Below are 22,638 nucleotides of genomic sequence, written 5' to 3'. Positions count from 1 at the left end.
ATGTTTTGAACATCAATAAAAGCCACCTGAGTGGCGCAGCGGTCAAAGTTCACAGGTCACAGTGCTTGAGATGTCACTACAGACCCGGGTTTGATTCCAGGCTGTGTCAGAGACCCATAGGGCGGCGCACAATTGGCCCGGCGTCATAAAGCTGGGGGGCTTTACGTGGCTCATTGTGCTCTGGTGACTCCTGCTGACCAAGGAGCTATGAAGGGTTGTTGCTAACTAGCTCCATATCAAGCTATTACACAACATGCCTACAACTTTGAAGATGCAAAATATTTTTTTATTGTGAAACAAACAAGTAATAAGACAAAAATACAGAAAACTTGAGAGTGCATAACTATTCACCCCCCAAAGTCAATACTTTGTAGAGCCACCTTCTGCAGCAATTACAGCTACAAGACTCTTGGGTTATGTCTCTATAAGCTTGGCACATCTAGCCACTGGGATTTTTGGCCATTATTCAAGGCAAAACTGCTCCAGCTCCTTCAAGTTGGATGGGTTCCACTGGTGTACAGCAATCTTTAAGTCATACCACAGATTCTCAATTGGATTGAGGTGTGGACTTTGACTAGGCCATTCCAAGACATGTTAATGTTTTCCCTTAAACCACTCGAGTGTTGATTTAGCAGTATGCTTAGTGTCATTGCCCTGCTGGAAGGTGAACCTCCGTCCCAGTCTCAAATCTCTGGAAGACTAAAACAGGTTTCCCTCAAGAATTTCCCTGTATTTAGCACCATCCATCATTCCTTTAAATCTGAACAGTTTCCCAGTCCCTGCTGATGAAAAACATCCCCGCATGATGCTGTGGGATGGGATGGCGTTCTCGGGGTGATGAGAGTTGTTGGGTTTTCGCCAGGCATAGCTTTTCCCTTGATGGCTAAAAAGCTCAATTTAGTCTCATCTGATCAGAGTCCCTTCTCCCATATGTTTGGGGAGTCTCCCACATGCCTTTGGGCGAACACCAAACGTGTTGCTCGTTTTTGTCTTTAAACAATGGCTTCTTCTCTCGCCACTCTTCTATAAAGCCCAGATCTGTGGAGTGTACAGCTTAAAGTAGTCACATGGAGAGATATTCCAATCTCTGCTGTGGAGCTTTGCAGCTCGTTCGAGGTTATCTTTGGTCTCTTTGTTGCTTCTCTGATTAACGCCCTCCTTGCCTAGTCCGTGAGTTTTGGTGGGCGGCCCTCTCAACAACTATGTACCTGACCTGTTTGGAGAGCTCCTTGGTCTCGCTTGCATGGTGGTACCCCTTGCTTAGTGGTGTTGCAGACTCTGGGGCCTTTCAGAACAGGTGAAAATATACTGAGATCATGTGACACTTAGATTGCACACAGGTGGACTTTATTTAACTAATTGTGTGACTTCTGAAGGTAATTGGTTGCACCAGATCTTATTTAGGGGCTTCATTGCAAAGGGGGTGATAACATATGCATGTGTCACGAATAGCACCGAAGGTGGTTCCCCTTCCTGTTCGGGCGGCGCTCAGCGGTTGTCGTCGCCGGTCTACTAGCTGCCACCGATCCCTTTTTCCTTTTCGTTTGTTTTTGTCTAATTGTTTTCACCTGTTCCTTGTTGGGGTAATGGGATGGATGTCATTTAAGTTAGTTTTGCCCGCTGGTGTTTGTGCTTGTTGTGTTTGTTACGTTTGTGGTGTAACTAGGTTTTGGGTTTCGCTGTCCGGGTTTGTGTAACTAGGTTTTGGGTTTCGCTGTCCGGGTTTGTGTAACTAGGTTTTGGGTTTCGCTGTCCGGGTTTGTGTAACTAGGTTTTGGGTTTCGCTGTCCGGGTTTGTGTAACTAGGTTTTGGGTTTCGCTGTCCGGGTTTGTGTAACTAGGTTTTGGGTTTGTTTTTGCACCTGTGTTTTAGGGCATTCCCCCATGTTTGGACCTGTTACTTTGTTAAGGACATTAAAGTGTTTTTTTCCTGTTTACTTTGCACTCTGCGTTTGACTCCTCACCCATCGTTACAACATGCACCACTTTTCCCGTTTACTTTGCTCTCTGCGTTTGACTCCTCACCCAGCATGCACCACTTTTCCAGTTTTTTATTTTGGGGAATTTCTTGAAACAAGTAATATATTTTTTCATTTCACTTCAACTATTTGGACTATTTTGTGTATGTCCATTACATGAAGACCAAATAAACATCCATTTAAATTAGAGGCTGTAACGCAACAAAATAGGAAAAACACCAAGGGGGATGAATACTTTTGTAAGACACTTTATATCTTTCTTAACGAGGACTATCCTGAAGCTGTGCACCAGAAGAGGAAAGAACTGATCCTGTCATGAAAGCTGCCAGAGCGTGTGGGTTGACATGGCCTACATCCGCTATGACAGGCTCTTTGTCAAACCTTCCTCCCAGAAGCCTGGAGGGGATGAGAGAGCCAAGCCTATGGTTTTCGTAGCTTCAACCCACGCACGCACGCACGCACGCACGACACAGACACAGACACAGACACGACACACACACACACACACACACACACACACACACACACACACACACACACACACACACACACACACACACACACACACACACACACACACACACACACACACACACACACACACACACACACACACACACACATATATATTGATTAATGGACTGCTGAATGTATATTTTTTCTTTTGCTTTGTTTGCTCTTTTCAGTATGATGTCTATCTCTGATAACGCCCCCAGGAAACGGCTGAAAATAGCCCATATGAATATATCTAGCCTTACAAATAAGGTTCATGAAATCAGTAACTTGCGAGCATCAGATAACATTAATATATTATCCATTTCTGAGACTCACTTAAATAATTCATTTGATGATACAGCAGTAGCAAAACAAGGACATAACATCTATAGAAGAGACAGAAATGCTTATGGGGGAAGTGTTGCTGTATATATTCAGAACCAATTCCATGTCATACTTAGAGAAGATCTTATGTCAAGTCTTATTGAAGTGTGGTTGCAGGTTCACTTGAAAGCCTTTTCTTTTGGGGTGTTTCTATAGGCCACCAAGCGTGAACAGTCAGTCTCTAAATTATATTTTTGAAATGCTTGAAAATGTATGTTTTGTAAACACAGAGGTCTACTTTCTTGGGGACCTGAATATTGACTGGTTTTCATCAAGCTGTCCGCTCGAGACAAAGCTTCTTAATGTCACCAGTGCCTGTAATCTGGTTCAGGTTATGAATCAACCTACCAGGGTGTTTACGAACACTGCAGGAACAAGATCATCCTCATGTATCGATCACATTTTTACTAATACTGTAGAACTTTGTTCTAAAGCTGGATCACAGAATAGTGGCAATTTCCAGGAAAGCCAAAGTTCAAACAGCTGGTCCTTAAATAATGTATAAGAGACTGTACAAAATATTTTGCTGGGACTCTTAACTTGTTAGGGGTTCTGCCTCGACAACATCCGCTGAAAAGGCAGATTGCGAAATTCCAAAATATTTTGGGGAAATATTTAACTTTCAAACATTCACAAGTGCAATACACCAAATAAAAGCTTGACTTCTTGTTAATCTACCCATCATGTCCGATTTCAAAAATACTTTACAGGGAAAGCACACCATATGATTATGTTAGGTCAGAGCCTCGTCCCAAAAACACATACAGCCATTTTCCAGCCAAAGAGAGTCGTCACAAAAAGCAGAAATAGAGATAAAATGAATCACTAAACTTTGATGATCTTCATCAGATGACACTCATAGGACTTCATGTTACACAATACATGTATGTTTTGTTTGATAAAGTTCATATTTATATCCAAAAATCTCAGTTTACATTGGTGCATTATGGTCAGACAACAAAACAAGCCAAACAGATATCCACCATGTTGTGGAGTCAACAGAAGTCAGAATTAAATATTCATTTACCTTTGATGATCTTCATCAGGATGCACTCCCTGGAATCCCAGTTCCACAATAAATGTTTGATTTGTTCGATGAAGTCCATCATTTATGTCCAAATACCCCCTTTTTGTTTGCGCGTTTAGTACACAATCAAACTCACGCGGCGCGGGCAAGTCCAGGCGAAAGTTCAGACGAAAAGTCATATTACAGTTCGTACAAACATGTCAAATGAAGTACAGAATCAATATTTAGGATGCTTTTTTATCATAAATCTTCAATAATGTTTCAACCAGAGAATTCCTTTGTCTGTAGAAATGCAATGGAACGCAAGCTAACCCTCACGTGAACGCACGTGATCAGCTCATGCCACTCTAGCAGACCTCTGACTCATTCAGCTCCCATTCCCCCTCCTTCACAGTAGAAGCATCAAACAAGGTTCTAAATACTGTTGACATCTAGTGGAAGCCTTAGGAAGTGCAATATGACCCCATAGACACTGTATAGTGGGTAGGCAATGAGTTGAAAATCGACCAACCTCAGATTTCCCACTTCCTGGTTGGATTTTTCTCAGGTTTTCGCCTGCCATATGAGTTCTGTTATACTCACAGACATCATTCAAACAGTTTTAGAAACTTCAGAGTGTTTACCATCCAATAATACTAATGATATGCATATATTAGCAACTGGGACTGAGGAGCAGGCCGTTTACTCTGGGCACCTTTCCTCCAAGCTACTCAATACTGCCCCTGCACCCATAAGAAGAAACTGACTGTTAGAACTGTTAAGGCTCCATGGGTTGATGAGGAATTGAAAAACTGTATGGTTGAAGGAGTGGCAAATAGGTCTGGCTGCACATTTTACTGCAAATTGAGAAATTATGTGACTAAACTCAACAAAAAGAAAAATAAACCTTATTATGAAGCCAAGATCAATGATCTAAAGAATGTTGGAAAAAAGCTTTGGAGTACTTTAAGTGGAATTATGTGCAGAGAGACGTTGAACTCCATCTTTCATCCGATCAGATGGCTTATTCATCACAAAACCATTTGATGTTGCCAATTATTTTAATGATTACTTCATTGGAAGGGTGGGCAAGCCATTGTATTCATGCATTGCAAGTTGGAATTCTGTAAAGTTATTGTGGGAGAGATCAAAAAAGTATTGTCATCGATCAATAATGACAAACCTCCTGGCATTGACAATTGACAAATATGGAAAGCTACTGAGGATGGTAGCTGACTCTATAGCCACTCCTATCTGTCATCTTTAATCTGAGCCTAGAGGAAAGTCATTGTCCTCAGTCCTGGAGGGAGGCCAAAGTCATTCCGGAGGGAGGCTACCCCTTCTCAAATGTTTAACTGGATGTCAGAAGGTGAATCCTCTGGATAAGAAGCGTCTTAAATGTAAAATGTAAATGTAAACCTCCTGGCATTGACAATTGACAAATATGGAAAGCTACTGAGGATGGTAGCTGACTCTATCCAGTGGTAAAGTGGCCTTTACTAGTTGTAACAGCAGAGCTATCAGCTTGCTGCCAGCTCTTAGCAAACTGTTGGGGAAAAAATGGTGTTTGACCTACTACAATGCTATTTCTCTTTAAACAAATTAACAACAGACTTTCAGCATGCTTAGCACTCAACATGTACTGCACTGACACAAATGACTGATGATTGGGTGAAATAAATTGATAATAATAAGATTGTGGGGCGCTGTACTGTTAGATATTATTGACCATAATCATAACCATAACCTGCTGATGATTCAACCATTTTACGCATCAGCAACCAGAGCTAATGAAGTCACTGAAACCCTTTACAAAGAGTTGCAGTCTGTTTTGGAATGGGTGGCCAGTAATAAACTGGTCCTGAACATCTCTAAAACGAAGAGCATTGTATTTGGTACAAATCATTCCCTAAGTCCTAGACCTCAGCTGAATCTGGTACTGAATGGTGTGGCTGTTGAACAAGTTGAGGAGACTAAATGACTTGGTGTTAACTTAGATTGTAAACTTTCATGGTCAAAACATATAGATTCAATGGTTGTAAAGATGGGGAGAGGTCTGTCCATAATAAAGAGATGTTGTCCACCAAAGGAGTTTTTGTCATTTACCCTGGAAATCATATATAGCCAATCCACGGTGTGGTTTGTGGTCTTACAGTTTCAAATTTCAATTATCATACAATTTCTGCGCCCACATCAAAATCTGATTGTTTAAAATACAAATATCCGTTTTTTTTTGCATTGTCTCAATCCACCACATCTGCTGATATCGTCCTTCCCCATCTGCAGTGAAAGGTGGCAGACCTAGAGCAGTGTTTGTCAGACCAGACCAGGAGACATCCCAAAAGTCTGTTTTCTCACAAAAAACGTAAAAAAAAATAAATAAAAAAAAGATGAGACTCAGCAACAGCTCACCAACACGACGTGCGTTGAAAAAATGATCTGCCATGTCTGTAAACAGTTTGGGCTATAATATGACCCCTCTGTGGAAAGTATGTATGAAAGTATACAGTATATGGAGACTGTTTAGTGCCAACAATAAGTGGTTAAATACATGTAAAATAAAAAAAATAAAAATGTTCCCTGATCTTTCTTATATCGCTCAGATCCTAATAGATCTAATCAAAAATCTAAATAATTCAACTTTGAGCACCTTTAACTGATGAAAGTTAGCACTTCTTCAGTGGGCAAATATGTATGAAAGGTTTTGTTCAAATCAAAAGGCGTGCTGTCAAAAAGTGATTGAATTTAAATGGATTTACCCACATGCTGTAATGACAATAAAACACCATTCTCCACAAAAGGGATAGTTCTGTCACGTTCTGACCTTAGTTCCTTTGTTTTGTCGTTGTTTTAGTTTGGTCAGGGCGTGAGTTGGGGTGGGTAGTCTATGTTTGTGTTTCTATGTGGGGGTTTTGAGTTTGGCCTGGTATGGTTCTCAATCAGAGGCAGGTGCCGTTAGTTGTCTCTGATTGAGAATCATACATAGGTAGCCTTTTTCCACCTGTGTTTCGTGGGTGTTTATTTTCTGTTTTGTGTGTATTCACTAGACAGGACTGTTTCGTTTGTTCGGTCTTCCTAGTTGTTATTTTGTTTAGTGTTCAGTTTTGATTATATTTAAAATCATGAACACTTACCACGCTGCACCTTGGTCCTCACCTTCTTCCACCAACGAGAATCGTTACAAGTTCACCCAAATTACAAAATTAATTTTAAAAATAAAAATAAACATTAATCATTGGTTTTTTGCCTTGTAATACGTCTATGGAAAAGGTATGACAGCAATCCATGCTGTGGTTTTACTTTCCTGACACTGTTTCCAAATGCTAACATTTAATGGCACAAATCCCATTCAAGTCATGATACCAATACACCAATACCAATACAATTTTCGCTGGTCGTGTCACTTATAGATGATATGAACATGATGCACCAAAACATGCTAATATATCAGTAGCATGACTTGAATGGGATGTGTGCCACAAATGCTTACAGGGAAAGAAATCGACATGTCATTTTGTAATTTGGGTGGACTATTCCTTTAAGAATATTAAACTCCATTATGCTGAAAATATGTTCTCCAGGTGCAATAGTGACAGGTAGCAGTGAGAAGGGGGTAGAAGTTGTGCCCATTGGAGGGTTGCAGACCTATCTATATTTAGATCAGCACTGTCGCAGCTACAACAGTGAACACAATTCATCCTACCCATAGACACAGACAACAAAAAACATGCACCAAAGTAAGCAAAGCACAGCTTCTCTTCTGCAGATTGACATAGTTAATCATTAAACAGACGTTCTTATCCAGAATGACTTACATGTGCAATTAGGGTTGTTGAGCCTTACTCAAGGGCATATCAACAAATCTGTTTTTAACTAGTCGGCTCAGGAATTCGAACCAGCGACCTTTCGGTTACTGGCCCAACGCTCTTAACCGCTAGGCTACCTGCTGTCCTGCCGCCCAGGTCGTTGTCTAATTATTATCTGATCAAAAAAACACTTGTGTTCTTGCTTAAACCCTATTGTTCAAAGCCTGTTGTGCAATTGTGAGTGTTGGGACTGAGAGTAACATCAAAACTAGTTTGTGTTGTGAGGACCGGAGATGGTTAAGTTCTCAGGTCAGGGACAGGACACCAACCCCTCATGTGTCTACATGCTTCCTGCTGTAGTTTACTGTGTATGTGTGTGTGTGTGTGTGTGCGTGCGTGTGTGCGTGCGTGCGTGCGTGTGTGCGTGTGTGTGTGTGTGTGTGTGTGTGTGTGTATGTGATGGCCAGGTGCTAATCTATACACCGAGCTACATGGTTCTAGATTACATGGCTATAAACTACCACAATCCCTACTCCCTCTGGAATGACAGTGATTAAGGCATAGTGGACCCATGGTCAAACGTTTCCAAACAGGGTGCCAACATCTGGCCCCTGGCAATCAGGAACATCAACCCTCTTCCTCTGACAGCATTGATCCACATGACCACTTCCCCCATCTCTACTGCCATCCTTCACATGGTCATCAGACCACGCTACCTTCACATGGTCATCAGACCAAGCTACCTTCACATGGTCATCAGACCATGCTATCTTCACATGGTCATCAGACCACACCACCTTCACATGGTCATTAGACCACGCTACCTTCACATGGTCATCAGACCACGCTACCTTCACATGGTCATCAGACCAAGCTACCTTCACATGGTCATCAGACCCTGCTATCTTCACATGGTCATCAGACCACACTACCTTCACATGGTCATCAGACCACGCTACTTCACATGGTCATCAGACCACACTACCTTCACATGGTCATCAGACCACGCTACCTTCACATGGTCATCAGACCACACTACCTTCACATGGTCATCAGACCACACTACCTTCACATGGTCATCAGACAACACTACCTTCACATGGTCATCAAACCACACTACCTTCACATGGTCATCAGACCAAGCTACCTTCACATGGTCATCAGACCACACTACCTTCACATGGTCATCAAACCACACCACCTTCACATGGTCATCAGACCAAGCTACCTTCACATGGTCATCAGACCACGCTTCCTTCACATGGTCATCAGACAACACTACCTTCACATGGTCATCAGACAACACTACCTTCACATGGTCATCAGACAACACTACCTTCACATGGTCATCAGACCACGCTTCCTTCAAATGGTCATCAGACCACACTACCTTCACATGGTCATCAGACAACAGTACCTTCACATGGTCATCAAACCACGCTACCTTCACATGGTCATCAGACCATGTGATCTTCACAAGGTCATCAGACCACACTACCTTCACATGGCCATCAGACAACACTACCTTCACATGGTCATCAAACCACACTTCCTTCACATGGTCATCAAACCACGCTACCTTCACATGGTCATCAGACCATGCTATCTTCACATGGTCATCAAACCACCCTACCTTCACATGGTCATCAGACCACGCTACCTTCACATGGTCATCAGACCATGCTATCTTCACATGGTCATCAAACCACGCTATCTTCACATGGTCATCAGACCACGCTACCTTCACATGGTCATCAGACCACGCTACCTTCACATGGTCATCAGACCACACTACCTTCACATGGTCATCAGACCACACTACCTTCACATGGTCATCAGACCACACTACCTTCACATGGTCATCAGACCACACCACCTTCACATGGTCATCAGACCACACTACCTTCACATGGTCATCAGACCACACCACCTTCACATGGTCATCAGACCACGCTACCTTCACATGGTCATCAGACCACGCTAGCTTCACATGGTCATCAGACCACGCTACCTTCACATGGTCATCAGACCACGCTACCTTCACATGGTCATCAGACCACACTACCTTCACATGGTCATCAGACCACACCACCTTCACATGGTCATCAGACCACACTACCTTCACATGGTCATCAGACCACACCTACCTTCACATGGTCATCAGACCACACCACCTTCACATGGTCATCAGACCACACTACCTTCACATGGTCATCAGACCACACTACCTTCACATGGTCATCAGACCACACCACCTTCACATGGTCATCAGACCATGCTACCTTCACATGGTCATCAGACCACCACCACACTACCTTCACATGGTCATCAGACCACACTACCTTCACATGGTCATCAGACCACACTACCTTCACATGGTCATCAGACAACACTACCTTCACATGGTCATCAGACAACACTACCTTCACATGGTCATCAGACCACACTACCTTCACATGGTCATCAGACCACACTACCTTCACATGGTCATCAGACCACACTACCTTCACATGGTCATCAGACCACACTACCTTCACATGGTCATCAGACCACACTACCTTCACATGGTCATCAGACCACACTACCTTCACATGGTCATCAGACCACACCACCTTCACATGGTCATCAGACCACACCACCTTCACATGGTCATCAGACCACACTACCTTCACATGGTCATCAGACCACACTACCTTCACATGGTCATCAGACCACGCTACCTTCACATGGTCATTAGACCACGCTACCTTCACATGGTCATCAGACCACACCACCTTCACATGGTCATCAGACCACACTACCTTCACATGGTCATCAGACCACACCACCTTCACATGGTCATCAGACCACACTACCTTCACATGGTCATCAGACCACACCACCTTCACATGGTCATCAGACCACACTACCTTCACATGGTCATCAGACCACACTACCTTCACATGGTCATCAGACCACACCACCTTCACATGGTCATCAGACCACACTACCTTCACATGGTCATCAGACCACACCACCTTCACATGGTCATCAGACCACACTACCTTCACATGGTCATCAGACCACACTACCTTCACATGGTCATCAGACCACACCACCTTCACATGGTCATCAGACCACACTTCACATGGTCATCAGACCACACCACCTTCACATGGTCATCAGACCACACCACCTTCACATGGTCATCAGACCACGCTACCTTCACATGGTCATCAGACCACGCTACCTTCACATGGTCATCAGACCACGCTACCTTCACATGGTCATCAGACCACACTACCTTCACATGGTCATCAGACCACACTACCTTCACATGGTCATCAGACCACACTACCTTCACATGGTCATCAGACCACACCACCTTCACATGGTCATCAGACCACGCTACCTTCACATGGTCATCAGACCACGCTACCTTCACATGGTCATCAGACCACACTACCTTCACATGGTCATCAGACCACACTACCTTCACATGGTCATCAGACCACGCTACCTTCACATGGTCATCAGACCACACCACCTTCACATGGTCATCAGACCACAGACCACACTACCTTCACATGGTCATCAGACCACACCACCTTCACATGGTCATCAGACCACACCACCTTCACATGGTCATCAGACCACGCCACCTTCACATGGTCATCAGACCACACTACCTTCACATGGTCATCAGACCACACCACCTTCACATGGTCATCAGACCACACTACCTTCACATGGTCATCAGACCACACTACCTTCACATGGTCATCAGACCACACCACCTTCACATGGTCATCAGACCACACTACCTTCACATGGTCATCAGACCACACCACCTTCACATGGTCATCAGACCACACTACCTTCACATGGTCATCAGACCACACTACCTTCACATGGTCATCAGACCACACCACCTTCACATGGTCATCAGACCATCAGACCACGCTACCTTCACATGGTCATCCAGACCACACATCCTTCACATGGTCATCAGACCACGCCACACTACCTTCACATGGTCATCAGACCACGCCACCTTCACATGGTCATCAGACCACACCACCTTCACATGGTCATCAGACCACACTACCTTCACATGGTCATCAGACCACACCACCTTCACATGGTCATCAGACCACACTACCTTCACATGGTCATCAGACCACACCACCTTCACATGGTCATCAGACCACACCACCTTCGCATGGTCACCAGAGCACACTACCTTCACATGGTCATCAGACCACACCACCTTCACATGGTCATCAGACCACACCACCTTCACATGGTCATCATTGCAACGCCAAGCGTCGTGGGTTCGATTCCCGCTGGGGCCACCCATATGTAAAAGTAGTGGCCCCAGCATTGTAAGTCATCAGACCAAATGGTAAGTCGCTTTGGACCTTATTTATGGTCATCAGACCACACTACCTTTACATGGTCATCAGACCACATCCCCTTCACATGGTCATTAGACCACGCTACTTTCACATGGTCATCAGACCACGCTACTTTCACATGGTCATCAGACCATCAGACCACACTACCTTTATATGGTCATCAGACCACGCCACCTTCACATGGTCATCAGACCACGCCACCTTCACATGGTCATCAGACCACGCCACTTTCACATGGTCATCAGACCACACCACCTTCACATGGTCATCAGACCACGTTACCTTACATGGTCATCAGACCACACCACCTTCACATGGTCATCAGACCACACTACCTTCACATGGTCATCAGACCACACCACCTTCACATGGTCATCAGACCACGCTACCTTCACATGGTCATCAGACCACACCACCTTCACATGGTCATCAGAACACACTACCTTCACATGGCCATCAGACCACACTACCTTCACATGGTCATCAGACCACACTACCTTCAGATGGTCATCAGACCACACCACCTTCACATGGTCATCAGACCACACCACCTTCACATGGTCATCAGACCACACTACCTTTACATGGTCATCAGACCACATCCCCTTCACATGGTCATTAGACCACGCTACCTTCACATGGTCATCAGACCACGCTACTTTCACATGGTCATCAGACCATCAGACCACACTACCTTTATATGGTCATCAGACCACGCCACCTTCACATGGTCATCAGACCACGCCACCTTCACATGGTCATCAGACCACGCCACTTTCACATGGTCATCAGACCACACCACCTTCACATGGTCATCAGACCACACTTTACATGGTCATCAGACCACACCACCTTCACATGGTCATCAGACCACACCACCTTCACATGGTCATCAGACCACACCACCTTCACATGGTCATCAGACCACACCACCTTCACATGGTCATCAGACCACACTACCTTCACATGGCTATCAGACCACACTAACTTCACATGGTCATCAGACCACACCACCTTCACATGGTCATCAGACCACACCACCTTCACATGGTCAACAGACCACACTACCTTCATATGGTCATCAGACCACACCACCTTCATTAGTCGATGTCTGCCATGAGTCTCCATGCTTCCCAATTCCTCTATTCACTTGAAAAGACAATGCATTTGCCATGCTCATTCTATAAGTGTTAATTTAGCTTGTTATAGTCAGCCCACACCATAATGTATGTTCACAGTCATAGGAGCTAATGTTGTTCATGTGACAGTGCTGAGAAGACTGATGGTGGTCGCAATATGAAGTCTACCAGTGATGAGACAAACAGGCAGTCTCTCTCTCTCAAGATGACCTGTTCAATCGCCATAGCAGACCCCATTATCTACGTGAGGCCCTGCATGAATCATTCACATGAGGCGGCAGGTAGCCTGGTGGATAAGGAGAGTTGGGCCAGTAACTGAAAGGTTGCGTGATTGAATCCGCAAGCTGACAAGGTAAAAATCTGTCGTTCTGCCCCTGTGCAAGGCAGTTAACCCACTGTTCCTTGGGCGTGGTGGATGTTGACTAAGGCTGTCCTCCGCATCTCTCTGATTCAGAGGGGTTGGGTTAAATGTGGAAGACACATTTCAGTTGAATGCATTCAGTTGTACAACTGATTAGGTATCTTCCTTTAATACACCTCACTACTAGTGAGTTAGAACTCCCAGGAGTTCACATAGAACTCCCAGGAGTTCACATAGAACTCCCAGGAGTTTACATAGAACTCCCAGGAATCATGGGGCCTGTCACTTTTGATTTAAAGATGTCCCACTCAGCCCAATATGGTGCTCTCCGTATCTATGAGTATAGCCTGGCAGCCATGCAAAATGTGGCTACTGTTGTAACCATGACCTGGACAACAGAAACTGTAGTTGGATGTGTTCCACTAACTGGATATGTTTCAAAATGGAAGACTGCTCAGAAATTGACTCCTTAAGTTCATATAAAAAGACTTCCTTGCTGTAAAACATGAAAAACCAAGAGCAGTGCAACACCCAAATTCCCATATTCATCACTGTTAGCAAATACCCATGCCTATTTCATAAGCTAAAATATCAGCCTGCTGACAAAACTGTATTGAGTAAGAACAGTGAGGTTTAAGGTAAAAGCTCTTACTTGTTTAACGTTAGGTCCAGTACAAATTTGGAGCCAAAGGCATCTAACTGGAAACTGGCTTGGGCAAGATGGACTGCCTGTGGAACAGACAGAATGTTAAACACAGGTCACTGTTTTCTGTTCTTATCTGGTTGTTTTCCTTTCTAATTGTAGGTATATTGGGAGAATGGTCACCCTTGATAATGGTAAGAGTAGATATAGAGCTATACAAACGAAATGTATTATTATTATTATTAGTTAGAATCTTATAGCCATGGGTATTACATTGAGAAATTGCGACTGTAAGGAATGGCATGAAAATGTCACTGCCTATCCAAGTTAAGTAAGTCCCTTGCATATCAAGTAAAATAGTTAATCACCCTCACAATGATCTCATTGATGACTCCGTCTAGGCTATCATTTCAATCAAAGTATACCCATTCATCAGTTTACTTTATCCAGTGTGCCGACGTGGACAAGTGTACTTCCATTGACAAGTATAACCTCACAGCAACTCTGAGGCTGTAATAGGATGGCCATATGCATATCAGTCTGGTATGTTGTCGTACCTGGTCATGACCCTCTGTGCCCTGGTTTCTAGCCCGGGTGTCCAGGTCATGATAAGTGCTCTCTGAGTCCTCCTTCAGGTAATAGATGAGCCGAGAGGGGTAAGTGATCACATGCTCAGTCGCACTGTGACTTGTGTTGTCTGTGGCCGCTGCTGCAGTTGCCTCTCGCTCCGACGATAATGGTTCTGCGTCTCTCTCCACCACCTCATTCTCTCCTCCTTGAGAAAGTGCAGAAGAGGAGATACACCACCACCACACAAGCATGTGACAGTCAGTTGGCACTCTGCATAGCCCCCCCACCCCCACGTAAGGAAGCCTGTCAATCATAATCGAATCATGTAAAACATGCTGCTACTGCAGGAAGTGCTCATGACTTCTCCATTCCTCCTGGATACAGAGGAGAGAGAGAGCGAAGTACATATTGCTGTATAATGTTGTTTATTCAGACCATTTTGAGTATACAGGGTATGGCAGTAAACTATGATATACATTTTTCAATCTACCTAAAAATGATACCTGGGGATTCTCATCAAAATGCTATGCTTACAATGAAATACACAATTATAAAAACTCTAAATAATGTGAAATTACATTACATAAATCTCTAGTTGACTTCAACAAAAATAATCAGATCAATTGAATATGACAGACAGGGTAGAGTACTTTATGTTTTGTTGAATATTATTCTACTATTGGAAATAGCACCGTTCAATTCATAATGTAATATAATTCTACTATTGGAAAAAGCACCGTTCAATTCATAATATAAGCGCCTTGATAAGGTCAATGCTGGTAAATAACATCTCAAAGATCAGCAGTTTATAAAAGGTGTTTGATCTTCGTTGAGGTACTAATAATGTCGTGGAAATATTCAGTCAATAATCATTCTCAAATACCGAAGCCTGTGAGTTCAAATAGACTTTCATTACAATACAATAAAAGCCGAGCTGGTTCGTGAAAACAACTGCCTTTTCAACCCCCGGCACACACTCATTTGTCCTCCTTACGTCACACTCATAGTAACTCCTTTCCATGACTCATCCCCTGTGGAATTTAGTCATCATTATCGTATTGCCTTGCACTGGTTTTAGTTTGCTTTAATATTAGGACATGGAACTCGTAGAGCCACAGCAATAGTTCCAAAAAATAAACAGACGCGTCATCCTGCTAACTCCTCCGAAATGAACACTCGCGTTCTGGCATAGTCCCAATGGGCGTAAACATAGCAACATTTAGATATTAGGCCATAGCACTGGTACAGAAATAAAAAGTCATGTCCACTCCCCAGACAGGTACATGTCTAATAGTGTCTAATGACCCAGAGCACATATAGAGTGCACTATTCTTGCTGGCTCCTCCGAAATGTTCTGGAAAATAACCAGTAATAACTGGACAAAATGGTAGGCCTAGAGTTAAAAGGAGTAAATGTCAAACAGGGTAATTTAGATATATTTCATGTTCATAACCTAAACAAAAAGATACTGAGCCCACTCTCTCAACGTCACTTAAAAAGACTTGTCCTCCGGGCCAGACACTTCCGTCACAAATTAGAAACAGCATAGCGAGAAAAACTAACATATCAATCACATCTATCAGATAATGACACAAAGGAGCATGCAAGTTATTAGATGTTCCTGATACCGTTCTGACTGGGCTAAGAACATGCAAGTAGGCTACATACCGATTGATGCTATGGATGAATGGAGTCCGGCTGCAAGGATGCTCACGAGCAAATTTGCTAGAAATATCAAATGCATGATTCATATTTGATATTTTAAATATATGTATATCAACACGTCAACGCAGTAATTATCTTCCGGCCCGTTATAGCGGGGGAGATGTCATTTACGGGAAAGTCTTCATGTATCCAGTCAGTGTGGGAGATGACTCTTCCAGCATCGGGCGCGGGGCGAATGGAAGGCGATACCTGAAATCAACGAGCAGACTCCTATGCTGCATCCGCGCAAGTGCGGTGTTTTACAATTCAATATAAATCCACGCTTTGCCCGCGCGCACATAGCACAGGCTCGTGCACGAGCTTTAAAAGTACAAGCAAGTGCTTTTTCACAGAGAAGATATCCCGGCATGATATGGTGGGTAGGCTAATGTGTATGTCCTATGTATTTTACAGACTGATTATTATAATTTTACTGTATTCTGCTCCACAATGCCTATCTCTGTCTAATCTCACAGTGATACACATCATACCAGTTGAAGAGCTATTTAACAGTTGAATAATTGGGCATTGTTTTTGTCAATCATTGTGTCCTTCCCTTAAACAGGGTAAGAGTGTTCATTAAAATGCTGCAACATTAGTGGGATTTTGTTGACTGGCCAAAATCTAGACTAAACTACGATCTGTATTGGGAAATTGTGTGTGTGATACAGATCCCCCACACAGACAGATGCTTTACGATCGGAGCTAGTGGGAGAGTATATCTGCTTCGCTAAGGCTTGAGCTCAAAGGACACGATCAATGTCAATGATTGCCTGCATTTCTGTGTTTTAAATATTTGATAAAGCTTTGCATAAAACACGTGGCACCTTCAGATTTAATGTCCAAAGCACTTTAAGCAGTCAAGGAAAAGCTCACAGAAGGCAGTATTTCAATCATGTTTATTAGACAGTGCCCAGCAAGACCAGTTCAAATAATGTATGGGTCAAACAATTTCACACACACACACACACACACACACACACACACACACACACACACACACACACACACACACACACACACACACACACACACACACACACACACACACACACACACACACCCTATCATGAGGCGTCAGGTAGTCTAGCAGGTAAGAGTTTTTTTTAGACCAGTAACCGAAAGGTCGCTGGTTTGAATCCTAACCCGTCGATGTGCCCTTGAGCAAGGCACTTAACCCTAGTTGCTCTGGATAAGAGTGTCTGCTAAACAACAAAAATGTAAATGGTCCTGCAGGATCTGACAGCTCCTCACTCAGGGCTAAATGGGTCTGCAGTGGGATGGTCGCTTGGCGGAGATAAGAGAAAAGCCTGTTGTGTTATCTCACGACGCAAGCGGGGGTAATACGTGAGCAGTGCTCCACCTAAAGGACATCGTTTGGAAATTTAATTTGCACCAACGGATTTTTTTAGCTTCATCAATCAATCAGACAACTTTGGAATGCTGAGGATTTTCATTTCATAACTTATACTTGACATCAAATCTAAAATCTGCACAAGATGATAAGGAGTGATTGTAAAACATCCAAATAATGCCATATCTGTATTCGTGATGACCAGTGTTACTTACCAGAGTCTGTTTTTAAATTTGTTTTTGATTTAGACTGATTTAGTCTCGGTATATTGAGCTGCTCCTGTATGATGTGCTACACTACAGTAAATCATGTTGGTTGGTTAGATTGTATAAATGTTCCATTGTAGGTTGGTGCTTAGAACTTCTGAGATTTCATTGCCAGTGGTCAACCAGTCGGAAATCCGTCCTGAACTGTTCTATAAATCATGCGATATATATATATGTTTTGACAGACTACAAGTATAGCGATTGTACAATCTCACACAAGGCATTCCTTTACCCCAGTACTCCTCATTCCTATACAGCGCAAGTGACGCGTCAGTGGACGCGCCTACTGAACGAGAACACAACTCCTCCAATATGTATTACGGCGTAACGGGTTTATGCACAGGACAGACTAACGAAGATACCCGAACAGGAACAATACCCAAACTCCAGTGATAAAATAGGGATGGAGTTTGGAATTTCAATGAAACATATCACCGAATGAGACAAATGGTAAAGTATTGGCAGTTGCTGTAGCCTAACTACGTTTACGCCCTTGAGCTTCTAAAAGTTTTGATTTTGGGTGATTCCAACTCGGAGAGGATTGGCAGGACATAGTAACTTTCAGCGACTGGAAGGTATGTGTATATATATATATATGCTACTGTATAAGTAGACTAGGCGTTCGTGGCTGTTGGATAACGCATAGGAAAATGGACAGCATCCGCAAAATATTAGATGTAATTTTTTTCTGATCAATCAGTGTTATCTGTATTTTATAGAATACGCACAGCCCACGCATGTCTATGTTAGTAATAGTTTCATAGCTCACATACTGTATTATGTGGCAAATTATTTTAAAACAAAATACATTTTTATTAGGCCTGCAGTTAAATGGAAGATTATGTTGTACCGGGTTTTAAGTGTTTCTACTGTTGCCGTTAGTTTATATCTGACTATAAACCTTCAAGGTCTAAATTAGAGGAACTGAGACTGAAGACACCATGTTTTCCACATTTGTGTAGGTTGGAGGTTTCCTGTGTTTAAAGGTGACAAGTTAATGTTAATGCCCAGAAGAAACAGACAAGCAGGATGATTTCCTGATTTTGTGTGTGTGTGTGTGTATTTGTGTGTGTGTGTGTGTGTGTGTGTGTGTGTGTGTGCGTGTGCGTGTGTGTGTGCGTGTGTGTGTGTGTGTGAAGGGTGTGGGCACTCCACATCCCCTCTTTTTCTAGTCGACTTACTAATGATGACCCTCTCTAACAGGATAGGGACCAACCCAGCCGTATTTTACAATCTCTGTTTTAAAACAACTGGAGGAACTGTGACCGGGATAATTACAAGGACATTTGTGTCAAATAAGTGCAAAGTCTTTCAGGTGAATATATACTATGATGTAAAAACCTTATGGGCTACTATGACAAAACAGTAGGCTGTTGTGTTGATAGAAACTCTGGTAACATATATTAAGTTCTTATACTCGTGCGGTTACACAGTAATAAACAACATTGTGTTAAAATTAATAATTATTGTTTCTAAACTACACCAGTACGTACAAGAGAAACTTGTAAAAGTTTTACTGAATAAAATCCACATATTAAAAGGATGTATCGTATCATTGCTTTCTCCTTCTTGCAGGACCTCTGCTTACAAATGGTAGGTGGTGTTGCAGCAATGGAAGGAACCATGGAGGACTACGGCAATTACACCTACGATTATCTGGAGTACGGAGACTTCGAAGAAGAAAAAGCCCCAGACGGATACTCCCAGAAGGAGGCTATGCACATTATATCAGTCGTCATGTATAGTATTTCATTTGTGCTCGGTGTCACTGGAAATGGAACAGTCATATGGGTGTTGGCATTTAAAAGCAAATGGACAGTGAACAGTGTCTGGTTGCTGAACATGGCTATAGCAGACTTTGTGTTTGTGCTCTTTTTACCCTTCTCTATCGACTACGTCCTTCGAGACTTCCACTGGTGCTTTGGCCTGGTCATGTGTAAGCTCAACTCGTTTGTGTCTGTGATGAACATGTACGCCAGTGTGCTCTTTCTCACAATGCTCAGTCTGGACAGGTATGTCTCATTGATTCACCTTAGCTGGTCTCAGAGGTGTCGCAGTGTATGGCGAGCCTGGATCTTATGTGGCTGTGTGTGGGGGGTGTCTGCTCTACTGAGCCTCCCTACCCTGATATTCCGTGACACTGTGAGTTACCGTGACCGGGTGATGTGCTTCAACAACTTTAATGCCCAGGATAGACATACAGCTGCTGTGAGACACATTACGTTGGTGGTCATCCGTACAGCAGTGGGCTTCTTACTGCCCTTCAGTGCTGTCTGTGTGACTGGAATTCTCCTGGCAATCAAAGTCCACCAGTCTGACGATTCTGTGAGCCTGTCTAGCTTTTCTAAGACAGTTTCAGCTGTCATTCTGGCCTTCTTTTTGTGCTGGGCACCATTCCATACCTTTAGTTTAATGGAGCTTTCCTTCAACTCATCACTGTACCTACATGCTGTTCTGAAGACAGGCTTTCCTCTTGCTACGAGCTTAGCCTATTTCAACAGCTGCGTCAACCCCTTCATCTATGTGCTGGTGGGTAAGAAGGTTCGCCAGCTCCTGAAACGCTCGTGTCTGGACATCACAAAGAGTTCTCTGCGGGAGCTCAACCAGTCCATCTCTGCAACTGAATCAGTGCCTGTAGCTGACATAAGAGCTCCATACATCAGTGCACCACAGGATCCCACAGAATCATCAACTGTTTGATTATACTGATCTAATCCCACAGTTACCTATAGCAAAAACCGGCAGAAACTGCCACTTGACCTAAAAGAACCAGCCTGACCATTCTTTTAGTTCAAATGTGACTTGTTTTATATTTTACTTAGTGTAACATTTGTGCTAGTTGCTTGAGTTGGATACTTCCAAGTAGCAATTACTTTGAGTGCCAAGGTCTGTTGAGTGCCAAGGTCTGTTTGAGTGCCCTCATAGGAAAACTTGAGTAAAGACATACACTAAAAGTATAACTTGCACAGGGGAAAAGAAGCAACTTTATTTAATGATTTTAAAAGAAGTATCTGATCCTATTTACCCCGAAGACTAATAGGAAAGGAGGCCACCCTTCCCCACTGTCTCTGGAACAGACTGTCTCTGGAACAGGCTGTCTCTGGAACAGACTGTCTCTGGAACAGACTGTCTCTGGAACAGGCTGTCTCTGGAACAGGCTGTCTCTGGAACAGACTGTCTCTGGAACAGGCTGTCTCTGGAACAGACTGTCTCTGGAACAGGCTGTCTCTGGAACAGACTGTCTCTGGAACAGACTGTCTCTGGAACAGGCTGTCTCTGGAACAGGCTGTCTCTGGAACTGTCTCTGGAACAGGCTGTCTCTGGAACAGGCTGTCTCTGGAACAGGCTGTCTCTGTCTCTGGAACAGGCTGTCTCTGGAACAGGCTGTCTCTGGAACAGGCTGTCTCTGGAACAGACTGTCTCTGGAACAGACTGTCTCTGGAACAGGCTGTCTCTGGAACAGGCTGTCTCTGGAACAGGCTGTCTCTGGAACAGGCTGTCTCTGGAACAGACTGTCTCTGGAACAGACTGTCTCTGGAACAGGCTGTCTCTGGAACAGGCTGTCTCTGGAACAGGCTGTCTCTGGAACAGACTGTCTCTGGAACAGATTGTCTCTGGAACAGATTGTCTCTGGAAAAGGAATGATTAGAAGCAGATCTACCATTTTCATAAAACACTTTGTATTTAGATTTCGGTCATCAAACAAATCCAAGTTTAACCCTGATGGGAATTTAGTCCTTCTCTTTCTTATTACGTTGAAAAGTTTCCCATTACAAGTTGATTTGCTGTTGTAGTGTACTCTGTTATTATATGGCTGCTGTACACATGAGAAAAATTCTATTAGGCCGTTCTTTTTATTTTGTAATTATATTAAGCATATAAATTAATCTCAGTGTTTAAATTACATTTTCTAATAGTGTTCACATTGTCAATCACTGTGTGCGATTTTTTTTTGTGGGAATTTGAAATATATGAGGGAAATCTGGCATGCAATTGACTTGTTAATTGTAATATACTTGAGTCAAAGGAATAAACAATGAATCCAGTCCCTTCTCTGTATTGGTAGTGGATGTTAATATGTATTCCTTCTGTGTTATACAGACGCAGTGCCAGAAGTGCCGCTATATAGAGTGGTGCTCAATCTAACAGGACCAACGGTATATTGCCTGTAACCTCAATTACGGTTACAATACCCTGTAGATGGAATGAAAATACTACACACATAGTTGATGAAGGCAGGAAACACAAGACCTGAATACCTGACACCTATTCAGGTATAGCTAGAGAGAGTGTTGCCGCTCTCCACTCTCACAGATGTGCATTTCTAATAAAGGCGTTTCACTGTACTTGTACACGTGACAATATAACTTGAAACAGTACCTCACTTAGTCCTAACTGCTGGCTTCCTGAAGTTCAGTCCAGTTGTTTACAATGTAAATGCAGCTATTTCCTGTTATTGCCAAAAAAAAACATAGCAAACAAACCCAGATGAGTTGAGTTTGGTTGAGTGAAGTCCACATCTGGGACCATGGCC

General features: G+C 43.3%; 2 protein-coding genes across 5 annotated transcripts in view; one reads left to right on the top strand and one right to left on the bottom strand.

The window, feature by feature from the left end:
- LOC135547683 (disintegrin and metalloproteinase domain-containing protein 23-like) overlaps positions 1-16,849 on the bottom strand; it is a 59,592-nt gene extending 42,743 nt beyond the window's left edge. Inside the window, exons 1-3 of one of the 2 annotated variants that reach the window (XR_010456734.1) lie at positions 16,449-16,849; positions 14,768-14,985; positions 14,220-14,296 (exon numbers count right to left, since the gene is read on the bottom strand). Coding sequence is in view for 1 of the 2 variants with exons in the window: in XM_064976911.1 (XP_064832983.1) it covers positions 14,220-14,296; positions 14,768-14,985; positions 16,449-16,524 (371 nt within the window). In the remaining variant the exon portion in view is untranslated. The remainder of the gene's footprint in view (positions 1-14,219; positions 14,297-14,767; positions 14,986-16,448) is intronic. The other variant, XM_064976911.1, reaches the window with a different exon arrangement.
- Positions 16,850-18,379: 1,530 nt separating this feature from the next.
- LOC135547014 (chemerin-like receptor 2) lies at positions 18,380-21,249 on the top strand. Of its 3 annotated transcripts, none has more exons than XM_064975581.1 (3): positions 18,380-18,554; positions 19,308-19,419; positions 19,680-21,249. In XM_064975581.1, exon 3 carries the CDS (start codon positions 19,695-19,697, stop codon positions 20,802-20,804), a length of 1,110 nt encoding a protein of 369 aa, XP_064831653.1. In that variant the 5' UTR covers positions 18,380-18,554; positions 19,308-19,419; positions 19,680-19,694; the 3' UTR covers positions 20,805-21,249. The 3 variants fall into 3 exon arrangements, with proteins under 3 accessions (XP_064831653.1, XP_064831651.1, XP_064831652.1); XM_064975579.1 differs by having other exon boundaries at positions 18,380-18,679; XM_064975580.1 differs by lacking the exon at positions 19,308-19,419 and having other exon boundaries at positions 18,380-18,679.
- The last annotated feature ends 1,389 nt before the right edge of the window (positions 21,250-22,638 follow it).

Source organism: Oncorhynchus masou, chromosome 10, assembly GCF_036934945.1.
Source record: "Oncorhynchus masou masou isolate Uvic2021 chromosome 10, UVic_Omas_1.1, whole genome shotgun sequence".
In the NCBI taxonomy this organism is placed as follows: domain Eukaryota; kingdom Metazoa; phylum Chordata; class Actinopteri; order Salmoniformes; family Salmonidae; genus Oncorhynchus; species Oncorhynchus masou.
Note: the sequence above shows the minus strand (reverse complement) of the source record. Positions and strands in the feature narration are given on the sequence as shown.